Source organism: Camponotus floridanus, unplaced genomic scaffold (assembly GCF_003227725.1).
Source record: "Camponotus floridanus strain SB8 unplaced genomic scaffold, Cflo_v7.5 scaffold68, whole genome shotgun sequence".
Lineage (NCBI taxonomy): Eukaryota > Metazoa > Arthropoda > Insecta > Hymenoptera > Formicidae > Camponotus > Camponotus floridanus.
The window spans coordinates 923,143-938,157 of NW_020229836.1; the positions used below are offsets into that span (position 1 = coordinate 923,143).

General features: G+C 33.7%; 2 protein-coding genes across 2 annotated transcripts; one reads left to right on the top strand and one right to left on the bottom strand.

Annotated features, from left to right (window-relative positions):
- The first annotated feature begins 557 nt into the window (after positions 1 to 557).
- Positions 558 to 8,314, top strand: LOC105258571 (active breakpoint cluster region-related protein). Its single transcript, XM_011269910.3, has 13 exons — positions 558 to 1,049; positions 2,552 to 3,026; positions 3,395 to 3,629; positions 3,824 to 4,103; positions 4,179 to 4,358; positions 4,433 to 4,648; positions 4,816 to 4,935; positions 5,045 to 5,289; positions 5,638 to 5,902; positions 6,078 to 6,360; positions 6,535 to 6,805; positions 7,104 to 7,275; positions 7,364 to 8,314. The coding sequence occupies exons 1-13, from the start codon at positions 936 to 938 to the stop codon at positions 7,784 to 7,786; spliced, it is 3,279 nt and encodes a 1,092-aa protein (XP_011268212.1). The 5' UTR covers positions 558 to 935; the 3' UTR covers positions 7,787 to 8,314.
- A 2,873-nt stretch (positions 8,315 to 11,187) lies between these two features.
- Positions 11,188 to 14,955, bottom strand: LOC105258572 (tyramine beta-hydroxylase). The gene is made up of 10 exons (XM_011269911.3): positions 14,613 to 14,955; positions 14,392 to 14,545; positions 14,158 to 14,304; positions 13,608 to 13,855; positions 13,228 to 13,381; positions 12,682 to 12,945; positions 12,335 to 12,565; positions 11,921 to 12,049; positions 11,644 to 11,818; positions 11,188 to 11,370 (listed from the first exon to the last, which is right to left on the bottom strand). Exons 1-10 carry the CDS (start codon positions 14,753 to 14,755, stop codon positions 11,225 to 11,227), a joined length of 1,791 nt encoding a protein of 596 aa, XP_011268213.1. The 5' UTR covers positions 14,756 to 14,955; the 3' UTR covers positions 11,188 to 11,224.
- Positions 14,956 to 15,015: the final 60 nt, after the last annotated feature.

Below are 15,015 nucleotides of genomic sequence, written 5' to 3' on the forward strand. Positions count from 1 at the left end.
TTTATATATACAAATACCAACTGATGCTAACTTATCTACACAACTATCTACATACTTATCCTAATCGTCTTAACACATCCTATCCTTCATTCAGAAGAATATAAAAAATTTGTATATATATATAAAAACTAATGAATTTTTCTGAGAGAAACCATATCTTATTGTTTAATTTAGATATGTTAAGACGTTTTATATTTAGATTTGTTGTTTGCTTAAATTCTTCGTATTTATAGTAAAGAAATTTAAAGAATGCATTTTCTATACTTTTAAAAATTAAATTATTTCTATCTTTTTTTTTTAATTTTATATTCTATATTTTCTAATTTATTTCAAGAATTAGAAAGAGAAAATTAATTTTTAGAATTATTCGAAAATTTTTCTATTCGCTGTTTATTAATTATTTTATTAATTATCAGTATTAGTCTCGCTATATTAGAGAGTACGAAAAGAGGATCGATCCAATTAGAAATAGGTATGTATGTGTCGAGACGCACGAATAGAACGTTCTGTTATAAATATAGACAACGCGCGCGCGGGGGAGTTATGTTGAAGGCGGTATAGTGGCGGCGTCATCGGCACGCTAGAAGGAGGGGAGAGGAAAAGATCGGAACGTGACCTACGCAGGAGATGTCGACAAGATGACAGCGGCCGTATGATTACGCTGGATGGCTGGCTACGCTGTTGGGCCCGCCACGAGAAACCGAGAAAACATCGCACCGCACCTTGAAGGTGCGCCAAGTGCGCCTATAAATAAAGGAGTTGAGTGAACGAAGAGTACGCGAGACTTGACATCGTCGTCATCGTCGTGGGTGCCGCGCCCTCGTGCGATGCGCACGACGGCACCGTGAGTGCTGGTGGTGGTGGTGGTGGTGGGACTCGTCCGAGGAGGAGTCGCCGACGAGGAGTGTCGTCGTCGCCCACGCGCACCAGGAGGCATGAGCGTGTTCGGCGACTTTCAGCGTGTCTGGGTGCAGCGGTTCCCGGACAGCGCCTTGCCGGCCGCCTGGGAAGAAGACGTTAGAGCGAATCTCGTCAAACATAAGCAGAAGGTGAGTATAGTTGCGATAATCCCTCTTCGGAGAAGAGATCTCGCGAGATGAAATATTTCATCTTTATTAACGAGAGCCAGAGTGAGGTGTCGTGCGGATTGTGGATGTGTTGTGATGAATTATGATAAGGTAAAGGAATAAGAATAAAGTGAAACAAGGATGAAACTTGCATAATGACAGTTTGTAATAATGTTGCAATACTCAGGTACCTATTAGATGTGAGCATATGATTATTATATATGCGTGCAAAAAAAGGGTCTATATAATTCAATTACTATCCTGAAGTAGTTTGATGACTCATCAAATAAATAGACTAGAGCAACCAATTCTTCTTGACAAGCCTTGTCAGATTTCTAGAACAGATAGGAGTAAACATTTGTGGCGATCATGAGTTGCATGATTAAGGAAGCATAGAATGAATGAGTTGAGGTGTTGCAATGTTTACCAGGCATTTATTAGTCAGATTTGAGTGGGATGTTTGTGTTTGTATTGGTATATATGATTCAAATAGATAGTGAAGAACTCTTAGAGAAAGAGAGGAAACACGCAAGTTGAATGCTGATATGGAAAATAAAGAACAATGAAAAAACTAATTTCATACCACTTATGATAAAAACTTAATCACATTTAACTCGATTAATATCACATAGAGTGGCTTGATGACTCATCAAATTAATTGTAACTGCAACTTGCTAGTAGCAGAGTATCCGTAACATTTAGAATACCAAAATAAATTATTTTTTTTGTATATAACAACATTTTGATAAACAAAAAAGTGAATAGTATCTGAAAGAAATAATCAGCATTGATTTTTTATTTTCAATTTATTTCAATTCAATCAATTATCATCAAATTGTTTGTGAATTATTGTAAATTATTTCTATCGTGTCATCGCACATTTAAAAGCAACTATTTTAATTGTATTTAAGTCACTTTAAAAAATTGTATGTAGTATATATATATATATATATATATATATATATATATATATATATATTAACCAACTTTTATTAAAATTTTATTAAAAGAATATAATAAACGTTAAGAAGTAAACGTTAAGAATAGCAAAAAATTGTATAAATAGAACAATTATTTTTGAAAAATATATTCAATATGTTTAGAATAAAATATATAGTTTTTTTATGAAATATAATTTTCTAAAATACTTTTAAAATAACTAACTTTAAAAAATTGTAGTATTTTATATATATATATATATATATATATATATATATATTAACCAATTTTTAAAATTTTATTGAAAGAACATAATGTAAACGCTAAAAATAGTTATTATAATTTTAAATAGAACAATTATTTTTTAAAAATATATTTAATGTGTTTAGAATAAAATATATAGTTTTTTATGAAATATAATTTTCTAAAATAATTTTAAAATAATTAATTAAAAATTTATAAAATTCTTTATTAAATAATGAGAAAAGCTTTTTGAAAAAAGACATGTTGTATACAATATATATGTTCTTATATTTCTTTTGCAGGTGACAGCTTTGAGAGAAGAACTTGAAAAAGAAGAATTTTATGTGGAATATTTAGAAAGATTATTGGCTGATGTCGAACGACACAAGCAGCTGGCTAACAATTCAAGTGCGAATATATCTGAGAATAAACAGGAAGCAACGATAGAACTGCAATCTCAACAGGATTTTCAAGCAACAGAAAATAGCTTGACAGACTCTTCGAATCCGACTAATGTCGGATCGTCCGCTCCTATTGTGACGGAACGGGATGATATTAGCAAATTTCAAGACAAGTGCGTGTCTGAATTGAGTTCGACTCTCGGCACAGCGGGCAAGAGACCCAAGAGCGAGATACCGAAGAGTCCCGAGAAAGTGCCTGAACTTAGGAGAAACAGTGATCCAGATGTGCCAAGTAATTATGTTACAGTAATCGAAGTTACTGGGAGCTCGAAAAAAGATAAAAACGAAGAATCTCTCAAGGAAGAGGATGAGAAAGGTAATTTTTTTAGCTTATCTTGTGTAAATTTTTTTTATGATACTTTTTATAATTGTCTATATAATTATTATAGTAGCTTTCTCTTCTTATGATATTAAGAAAAAGATTCAATAAAAAATTTAGATAAATTCACAAAAAAATTTCACTTATATCATTTAAAGTGATTGAAAATTAATTGCAGAGTTCTACAAGAATACTATCATTTTTGCTTTATATATATATATATATATATATATATATATATATATATATATATACATATGATGTAAATTATTTTGATGGAGTTTAAAAAGAATTTCAAATATTTATAAAGGCAAATAATCTTGTTCTTGAATTTCATATGATGATGTTATTTGTTCACTAAATAGATTTAGAAAAGGCGATCAACGAGGATGGCGAGGATGGCGACGCGGAAGCTTCAGAAGAAGAGCCTTATTACGACTCAGTAGCCTTGGATCAAACTGGAGAATATGTCTACATTGACGCACGCGTCCCCATTGTTAACAGCAACAATGGAAACAAGGCAGCACCTCGAAGACCTCCGTCATTGCCAGATTCGCCGGGCAATCAGAGTAATTATGTCAACATCGATTATTTTATACAGTAAGTCATTTGTCATCTCTTGCTTCACTTCAATTAAAGCATATCAAAATCTTTAATCACGCGGAGTATGCGTGCCTCCCCGAGTCATCTCGAGCATATGTATTTTTTTAATTTATTGATTGAATTCACGTACGAGTACTCCCGGGTTAAAGTGAAAATATGGAACATGTATATGATACGTAAATTATTTTTAGACACAGAGCGGCGATGGACAGCGAAGACGAAGAGGGCGCCAATCCAGCGCCCCCGATTTTGCTACGAGCTCTCAGTACGGACAACGAAACTGGCAGCAGCGATGCCGAACCATTGAGTTTAAGCGAGGGCAGCTTGGAATCACCAACTCCGACGACGCCGCGTAGACAGGAAAAGAGCAAGGATCGCGAGGATGACAGAACGTCGATGGTCAAGTGTATTGTGAATTCAGTAGTAGAGAGTGAAGCTGTATATGTGGAATGTTTAACTGTGATGTTACAAGTATGTAATTATTTTGTAATTTGAGTCACAGTTTATTTAAAATACATGTGTATCGCTATCTTTGTTTGCTTGTAGTATATGAAAGCTATTAGAGCAACTTTAACAACATCTCAACCAGTCATCTCGGAGGAGGAATTTGGAACAATGTTCTACAAGATTCCAGAACTGCATGCTTTGCATCAAACATTTCTGGATGGTCTTCGAAAGAAGACGGAGAAGTGGGATAGTAAACCTTCTATAGGAGAACAATTTAAAGTATATTTAATATGCCATTTATCTCGTATAAATTGAAAAAAATGGAGTAATCACGTAACGCAACATAATTTCAGATTATGGCCAGTAATATAGGATTATACGGTGCATTTTTGCATAATTATGGTCGTGCGACCGACACCGTGCGACGATGTTCTGCTCATTCCACACAATTCGCAGAGATTACCAGAGATATAAGACTCAGAGGTTTTCCAAAAGGTCCGGGTTTGTCACTAGAAGATCTGTTACATAAACCAGTTGCGCGAGTGCAAAAGAATGCTTTAGTTTTACATGTAAGTATATATAATATTTATTTATAAATGAATTCTCTTCATATGCGTCAACGTAAAGTGCGATTTCCTACAATATGACTGATAAAATTACTAGAGAGATAAACTACTATGAGTAAATATGTCGTAATCTTCAATTTATCTTATATTTTTTTTTCATTGTTTTCTAGGATCTTCTGAAACATACGCCAGTCAATCATGCGGATCACGCGCCTCTATCAGAAGCTCTGGCTATGACCAGGAACTTCTTAGATGAGTTTAATATTATTCAGACGAAGTCCATGTTTCCGGTAAGAAAGATTCAATATGTAATATTATACTTTTGCAATATAATATTATATTTTTTCTCGTATAATGTAATTGTTATATTATGCATAATTGTTCTGTCTTTCTGCTTAGAGTCATGATAGAGCTCAACGAAGATTAGTGAAGAATTCGTTTGTAGTCGAACTTTCGGACGGTCACAGAAAACTGAGACATCTTTTTCTCTTTAACGATGTAATCGCCTGTGCGAAGTACAAAGCATCCGGCAGGGACAAGTTCACATTCGAATTAAAGTGGTATGTCCCCGTAGCAGAAGCGGCTGTTACAGAGGACGGCGTAGAGCCACGCGAAGCTAGCCCTGCTAACGTGGTAGCTTTGAGGTAAATTGATTCACAATCCATAATAAATTATATTAATTATAAATTATATTGATTATAAATTATATTAACAGTAGGAATTAATTTTACACACACACACACACACATATATGATATTTTTATTAATATCGATATATCGATAAACTTGTTATTAGATTTGCTCTCACACATCCATTCAACATCTTATAAAATACAATCACTACTATGATAAAAATCGTAGTAATGATAATAATGACTCATTGTTAAATCACCAACATATCATTATATTAATGAAACAAACAAACGAACGAACTTTTTGATTAATCTAATGCCTAGTTAAACTATTATAAGTAATGAAAATTGTTAAAATAGATCGCAAGCGTGTACGGTACGCGATCAGATATTGTGGGAGGAACGGAACGATGAGAAGCGGATCCGATTGGGTGGAAGAGGCTCGGAGAAAAATCGTAAGAAACTCGCCGAACTCGAAGCGCAGCTGGTATTAGCTTCGCCAAACTTGGTTCTACGCGTTGCGCATAAGAGCCAGCAAAACCGAGTGCAGAATTCCTATACTTTCTTTTTGTCCAGCGAGTTTGAACGTTCTCAATGGGTGGAGGCAGTAGACGCGTTACAGCAGGTATCGAATCTCATACTATTATAATATAGCTCTTATATTAATAATATAATTATTAATATATACTTAATCATATATTTTATTTATATGTTATGTTATACACACACACATATACATATATACATAAGCTATATTTAAAAAAAACGAGGAAATTTTTCATTGTTAACATATTTTACAGGGTGGACAACCTCCAGGACAACTGCCCTTGTCGATGTACGAGTTGCAAGCTTGGGTTACCGCTTGTCGGACATTTCTGCAAACGGATATGGGCAGCTATCTATTGAGATCGGGACGCGACGAGAGCTTGCTGCTGGGTGATCTTCACCTAACGCTGCTCGGTCTGACTCCACCAGGTTTAGACAGAGTGAGCGATCTATATATCATCGTGGAAGTTGACAGCTATGGACACTACTTCAAGAGAGCACGAAGTCGCGTCGCCAAGGGTCAAGCTCCACTTTGGGGTAAGATATCTTTTTCACTAGAGTAAAATTCTTTTTTCTTTTACATTTGTAATATATTAATCTTACATAATATTCAAATATTGTAATCTTCAGCAAACATAGATAATTGTCTATCTTAAAATTAAAATTCTTTATATTATTGATTATAAAATTTTTTATTTGTTTCAATTACAGGCGAGACCTTTGTGGTAGAGTTGGAGGGAAGTCAGAATGTTAGAATCTTGTTGTATGAGGAGTGCGGTTCACGCTCGCTATTGCGAGGCAAATGCATTCAGCGGTTGAGCAGATCTTGGTTGCAATCCGATCAGGTGGAGAGATCATTGAATTTGGGTCCCACATCGTTGGATGTAGCGCTACGTTTTGTTCCCAGCGAGGTCACTCTGAGACGAGTGCCTTCAGCTAAACCGCAAGGCTTATTTGGCGCCAAGATCCAGCAAGTGTGCAAGTAGGCGCAATTTTATTCGAGTTAAAAAAATAAGAAATTGATTATAATCTTTCGTTAAATCTTCGGCAAAAAAATATTACTTATACTCAATATTCAAATCAAATAATTGGCGATTGAAAGAAATGGAAAGTTACTTATTTCTTCCTATAATAAAAGTGAAATTACTAAATATTTCTTAATTTATACACACATATACACATACGAAATATTCCAAAGAAATATATATTACTATTACTTAAGTAATTAATTTACTTTAATATAAATATATTACTATTAAATGTATTACTTTTTGTTCCAGGCGAGAGAAACGCGACGTGCCTTTCATAATAACGGCATGCGTGAGAGAAGTGGAAAGACGAGGTGTCGGCGAGGTAGGCTTGTATCGCGTTTCCGGCTCGGCATCCGATGTAGCAAGACTACGTAAATCATTCGAGAGTAATTCGTATGAAGCCGAGCAGTTGCTTAAAGAGGTACGTTTTTATTTTGCATGCTCTTAATAATTGTCGCGCAAAAAAGAAGCTTTCCACATTGTACTGATATCTTTGTGTGAATATGTAGGTAGACGTGCATTCGGTGACGGGTGTGCTAAAGCTGTACCTGCGTGAAATGCCGGAGGCCCTATTCACCGACGCCCTTTATCCGGCATTTCTGGAAGCCTTCCAAACGGGCGATCTGTCACGGGGCGCTGCTCTACGCCGCGTCTACGATAGTCTGCCCTCCGTCAATAAAGCAGTGATCGATTTCCTGCTAGCACATCTTGTTCGCGTGAACAAGCATGAAGCGCAGAACAAAATGTCGCTTCATAATTTAGCCACAGTGTTTGGACCCACGTTGTTACGACCTGGCACTAGTAACTCGCGCAGCGATGCCAAAAGTCGCGATCCTCTCGCCGCCGGTACCGTCGACGTGATGGCGCAGGCCGGCATTCTTTACTGTTTCCTACAGTTACACATGCAACAACAGAACAATCAATCGCTCTAGTCGACAAAACCCCTCGGTCCTTTAGAACGGATCCCGCGATTAACATTGTCATTTAATTTGAGATGGGTAGGTAATCGGAAACGCTGCAACTTTCTGAAGCAGACATCTATCAATTATTAGAAACAGTTATCAAATCTTCCTATTTAACAATATAATTATATATCATATAAAAATAATGTGTTACATACATCGCAAATGATACATCAAAATACAATAAAAATAGAAATATTACGTCTTTAAAATTTGACAACTAGATTGATCGATTATCGATTTAAATTTAGGTTATCATTCAGGCATCGTCACATATCACCTTTCAGTTTTTTTCTTGCTTTTTTTCTTCTTTCTTCCTTTCTTTAATGTACCGTTTGTGATGTATAAAACACATCTTTTGTATGTTGTATAATTACATCGTCAAATCAGAAGATTTGACAATAATCTATATATCCCTTAAATAAAAGATAAATGTGACATTGATTCCCGATAGCGAGAGATCTCTTAATTTAATCGTAAAATATTAATTAAATTAATAAAGTGAAAAAGGCTATTTTTTTGAAATATAATAAAGAATTATATATTAATAAAGAATTCTTGATTTTCTTTATTATATTTTATTTCTTTAATCCTTAAATTCTTTATTATATTTCAAACAAGTAATCTTTTTACTTTATTATTTTAATTAATATTTTATGATTAAATTAAGAGATCGCTATCAAGAAATCAATTTTTATCCTCCAGACGTCTATCGATAATTTTGTATTGCGCAGGTTGGCACAATAATACAATTCGGTTCCTTTTGTAGACATTAGTTTTGCAACCTATCTTCCCTTTCGTGCAATGCTGAACTAGAGATCGAAAATGTATTAAGCAAATAGACTGGCTTTGATGGAATCTTCTACATGAAACCTCTATATTCCGTACGCGTGCAAAATAACGTAGCAAAGCTGCTCTTATAGAACGATATATGAAACGTAATAATATATATACATATATATATATATATATCTTTTTAATTTTGAAGTTTATAATATATTTTTTACTTTGTATTGTTCGAGCGACGATGCCACTCGCGCACGATCAAATTGACAACCCTTTCTAAGATAAGTTTTTCAAGAGAAAAATATAGTGCAGAAATTTCAGATGAGAAATTGACCAAAGAGGATTAATTTAGATTAGCCAAAGCGAGCAAATTGGTTGAAAAATTGTATTAATACTTTGTATATTAAGAATATCTCCTGCAATTTATAAAGAAAATTATAAAGAGAAAAAAGATTTTTATTAAAAAAAAATAGAGAGTGTCTCTCTCTTGAAAAGATTCTAAAAGGGTAAAATAAAAAATCTTATGTCTGATCTAATCTTAAGTCTGAAATCGAAACTTTAAAAGCCTGAAATTTATGTACTAGATTTATGCAATCTCTTTCGGGCGCATCAATGCTCTAAGAAATTAAGTACTTTTCCATGTGATGTGTGTTCCTAACAGAAAATCTAACTCTTTTTATATGAGCCCTTTTGTACTCTTTGCAACAAATAAGCTATTGCTTTAAGTAATATGGATTCTGTACTTTCGTGTTTCATCTTGCAAAAGCATCCAGGGGAAAGAGAGAAAGAATGTATGTGTGTGGTTTATTGTTCCTTGGAGGTCCTATGAAATTCAGGGAACGATGTTCCTCATAGTGTGCAAAAAATTGAGCATTTGCTTTATATAATATAATAATCGTCCATTCCATTTCGGCTCGAACTCTCTACCAAAAAATGAATCTACCAAGAAACGGTTCGAGCCTTCGTGCAAAAAAAACTTAAGAGATTTGTCACAAAAAGACATACGACTGCCTCAAGAATAAGTCCTCCTTATTCCGTCAAAGCGCTATTTTTCGACTGTACTTTCGTAATATAAACAAGACTAGTTTTTCTTTATTATCGTCCAATTGCAGCTTAAGAGAGAAGATGCTAAGACAAAGATCCTTTCCTGTGCGTATATAGAATGTCCCGAAAATCGCTTAAACGAAAAAGATGCTCTAGAAATCAGAAGAAAGAAATCAAGTCAAAAGTGCAGAATAAATTTAGATACGACTTTTTGTTTTTGGCAGATTTATTTTTAAGTTAATAAAAAATCATTATATTTTTCTCTTTTTGTAATTTTGATTATCAAAATTAATTTTCTCGAAGAAATAATCCTATATGAGAAAGCGATTTATATATATATATTTTGTGATTTTTCCTTTTTTGCTTTTTTATACAATATCATTAATTTTGTTAATAATTTTTGGGACATTCTAATCACCATAAAGAGAGAGGAAAAAAACGCGGATTTGGCAGTACAAATTAGTAGAAATCGGTACATATAGTGTACTGTGCATTACGCCAGACCGTTTATGAAGTTTACAATAATTATAAAGTAACATGCAAAAAAGCACAAAAAAGAGAAGAAAACGAAAAAAAGCCAAGTCTGACTATAAAAGTGTTCGATAAAAACGAAGACGTATGTAAGAATTGTTTACGCTCGACGTATAGTAACTATTGTACCTCGTGCGTATAAAGGCAATCGCGTGCGTGTTGTGCTTGTTTGTATGCATGTATTACTACCTTTCCTCTCCCGTGTATGTATTATACCGTAAAAAAAGTACCGCATAAGATTAATTTTGATATCGTCGTAGCGTTTAAGGTCCGCCTTATTTTGTACATTGATACAAAGTGTAAAAACGAGTTTCCTCGATTATTATATTTGTGTATTATTATTATTATTATTATTACTCCATTATATATATGAGATAATTATCATCAGTATACTATTTGTTATGAAGTTTGATCAAGCTAGCTTGTTCGCAGCGAGACGCGATGTACTGCCAAAAAAAACGAAAAAAATCATTTAAAATGCATAAATATACTGAAGGTTTATAAACTTTTATATCGATTGTATTTATTAGATTTATTATCTTGTCTTAACGAGATGTTTTCGATCAAAACAAATTGAAGGTTCATAAATTTATAAACTTTGATATCGGTCAATATGTATTTATTAGATTTGCTACATCTTACTTCGAGGTATCTTCATCATATTAAATTTAAGTGAAAACGAATTCGATAGTTTGGATTATTATAACGAAACTTTCAAATTTTATTGCGAAAATCTTTGAACTTTAAGAATCTTATAATTTGATATAATTTATAAATCTCTTATAATATAAAATATTATTATTAACAGTTTCTGAGATAATCGAATATTGGCATATTAAATAATATTATTAACAGTTTCTGAGATAATCGAATATTGGCATATTAAATAATACAGTAGCAACTGTTTAGGAGAGATTTCCAAAGTTTTTAAGTAAATAATTTTAAATTTAATATGCTTTAAAAAGTCTAAAATAACAATTATTTGTTTGAAATTTCCTTGAAATATTTATTGAATAATCGAATAATTAAAATTTTAAAATAAAACGTTCACACTTGATCCAGAATTTCTTGCTCAAGCGAAAGCTCCACACAATTTCTGGCTGGGGGTGGCAGAGGTAATCTAACGGGTGTCGCCGCGATATTGTCCCATGAACCAGGTAATCGAGAACCATCCGAACTGTTACACTGCATTCCTGATAAATCAATTATAAATAAATTATAGAATATTTATTATACAAAGATTAAGATTAAACATTGCAAACGCGATTGATTAATAAAAGTATGATAAAGATATACATTTCTTTTTATATTTTATATCAAAAACTTTTTGTATTATGTGTCTACATATTTATTGAAAACAAACTTGTCAAAAATTATTAGAATAAATTCAAATTTTAATTAGAATTATAAAAGACTCGAAAGAACAAATATAAATATTTAAATTTAAAGTTTTCAAAAGCGTGAACCTAAAGGTGCAGCTTCATAGAGATCATGAAGAGCTTCCACGCGGATTTTGGTCCATTCGATACTTTTGTAATTCGTTGAGATGCCCTTTTTTGTGCTAGTGTCTTGATTTTCCCATTCTCGCATGTAACGGAAGTACGTCTGCAGAGCATCGTCGCTTATAGCGCTTTTGCACACCTGAATAATATGGAATTTTTTTTTTTAATTTGTGTGAACGAATAAATGCCATTTTATTTATATTTTATTATTCCCTTTATTTTGCTAATGATCTTAATTTACCTCTAATAGGGCGTTAGGATAATAATGAATGTAATTAACGCACATCTCGTCGGATATAGCAAAGCCGCCAAGGGTTACGTTATCCCTCTTGATGGTATTGTAAGTACACATAGTTATCAGAGAATCTCCCTGTAAAATATTTTATTTGTAATAAAAGAGAGAAGGGAATTTTATATATTATAAACTTAATAAATGTAAAATATTAGAAAAGAATTTTCTCTTATTTTTCATTCTTTTTTTTTATTATGATGTTATCTGCCACTAATTAACAAAGAGACTATAATCACTATAATCTTATTTTTATTTTTACTTTTAATTTCCTACATATGAATTGTTTTATTTATTTATCTCCTATCTCTCTTTTTTATTTCTATATTTATTTCTTTTAACTAACTTTTGTGTTTATTTTCTTACAGGCAAAACGGTCACCGGTTTCGGCAGCAATCTGATCTCCTGAAAATGAGTGGAGTAATGATTATCATAGTTCAACGGCGGTAATTCTTCACCATCCCTTACGTGACGGGTGATGACTTTTGTGCCCGTCAAGTGCGTATGTAGTTGAGAGCCAAAAATGTGTATACCACTTTGGGGTAATCCAACCCCGGTGCATTCCGCTATACAGTGACCGGATAGCGTGAAGGCTTCCTAAGGAAATTAATGAAGCTTGATTTATTAAATCTACAAATCAAAAAGCTTCAAATCCAGGTATTTATTATTCTCCATATTTTTCGAAAAATCGATCAATCAGTTTTTTTCTTCACCTGTCCCGCGGGTATAGCCATCTTATCGGTGTATTCGAGTCCAAGCTCGATCACACCAGCATCGTACTTTCTCAAAGATTTGGTGAGAACAAATCGGATACCGGAGGAATCGATAATGCCTTGATGTAGTTCGGGATTATTATAATGCACTTCCAACATGACATAGGGATTAAAATTAGCTCCGCCAATAGACAAGCCGGTTTCTTCCGGATATACGAATGCATCGGCACCCATCGCCCATGCCGCCATCACCTTCTTACAGATCTACATGGATCAAAATGAATGGGCTAGATCGAAGACGTATTTTTTGCTCTCAAAAAAAAGAACATTCGATATGAAAAATTAATCATCTATATTTAAGAATACAAACCAAGAAAGAATATGAAGCCTTTAATTATATTTAAATTTTGAAAATTTGTCCGTAATTAATAATACGGAAAACATATATTAAAATAATTCGAACATTCAACTTTAATGCCTCAAGAAATAATAATTTTCTATTTATGCAATATTGTTGTTGGTTCCGTTTCATGAAAGGACAATTACCTGTGTCTTTGCTGGTCTATCAATTCCATCGCAAGGACCATCATAACTGGGCATTTCTTCATTTACGGGGCCCGCACAGTGAAAGATTTCCATATGATGTACGACGTGTTCGTTTCCTGCTTGAATGGCGGGGCCGAATTGTAAGATGTGATGCCTGCCGACAAATATATTATATAATATTATATAATATTAAATAATATTATTATATAATATTAAAACTCTTGACTGATAAAAGTATTAATGAAAAATCTAATTCTGAACTGATCAATGAATTCGAAACAAATCAATAAGATTAGAAGATAGCAATGATAGATCATATGATATGCAGAAATCTCTCTCGCAAATTTAATAAAATACATTTATATCTAAACTGTACGCACTTTTGTTTCAATACCGACGGTAATTTATGTACGCGACACCAATAAGTGGTTTCCTGCTTTGGTACTTGGACATTATGGGCAAGTAATTCAAGCTGCCAAGCATTCGCAGGGAACTCGGGCTTCTTATGAGACACTCTGCGCAATTCCGTACGGGACATGCCGGATGCTTTCGCGTCCGAAATCCCAAGCCCGGTTAAAGAAGACAATGGTCCGCGGCCGCGGAGCCACACGAGATGCGTAGTACCTCTCTAAAAACGCGAATATTTTAATCTATTACGATTAAATTCTTGAGAAAAGAATTCTTTAGTCGATATGAGTCTAAGACTAGAATATTTTATTACTCTCTGTTCTCCTATCAATATAAATAATAATATATATGGAGAGTTGTTATACGTGCGTATAAAATTTCGAATTTCGAATGTTCTATTTCTTTATCAAATCACTTTTATAAAGTAAACGCTTTGATAATCAAGTATATTACATATCACATTAAATTTTTTTATCTTTTAAATTTTGCGAATTTCCAAAAATTATAATAAGATTTACTCGCCTCAATAATATAATCGTGTTTATCGCAGGTGTCAAATTTGCGAGAGAAGGTGAACTTTGTGACATTTCCGCGTCTTTTCCATGCAAAATTCTTGCAGTCTTGCTGGCTGTCCAGATGTAATTTCCCGTCGATATCCGCCGACGAGTCCTGCCAATTATTAGCAGAAGAACAAGAAAATGAATTTGATATATTATACACAACGATTTAATATTTTTATATCACTAAACATTTTACTTGAAGATGAATCTGTTGATGCCAGTCAGGCCATAAGACACAGTAATCAGCCGGCTTCAGCTCTCCGTAGTCAGAAAATCCGATCGCGAACCAGCTGCTATCGTTGCCGATGTAATGAATCTCTACGACTACCAACTCGTTCATTAAATCCACCCTGAAATATTTGATGCTGAAATATTCGACGATTACAACAACCAAGACAATCTTGTTCGAAGACGCACTTCCAATTAAAAGTCGCCTCCGAGCCGAGAGGAATCGTGTGAATCGCATTTGCAGGTACATTTTCAGCGACCGAGAAAGGGTGTCGAGACCAACTCGAGTGGACACCCACAAGAGCGACCAGTAATAGCAAAATCAACATCATCGTCGGTATGATTAGATCCTCATCAAAACTCTCGAGTAAATTCGCTGAGCGATTCGTCTTCAATTTAGATTTTGAATTAACTCAATCTGGATCTCTTAGAGTCGAAATAGAATTTATCTCGGTTTCTCAAACGTCGCTCACTTTTGCTCAAGATATTTTTGACAAGTTGTTGATTTTATAAGTTATTTTATCACGAAGAGCCTGCGAAGGATGAATCTATACTGATGATCCTTGAATTGCGAGAACTTTCGTACTCTGGA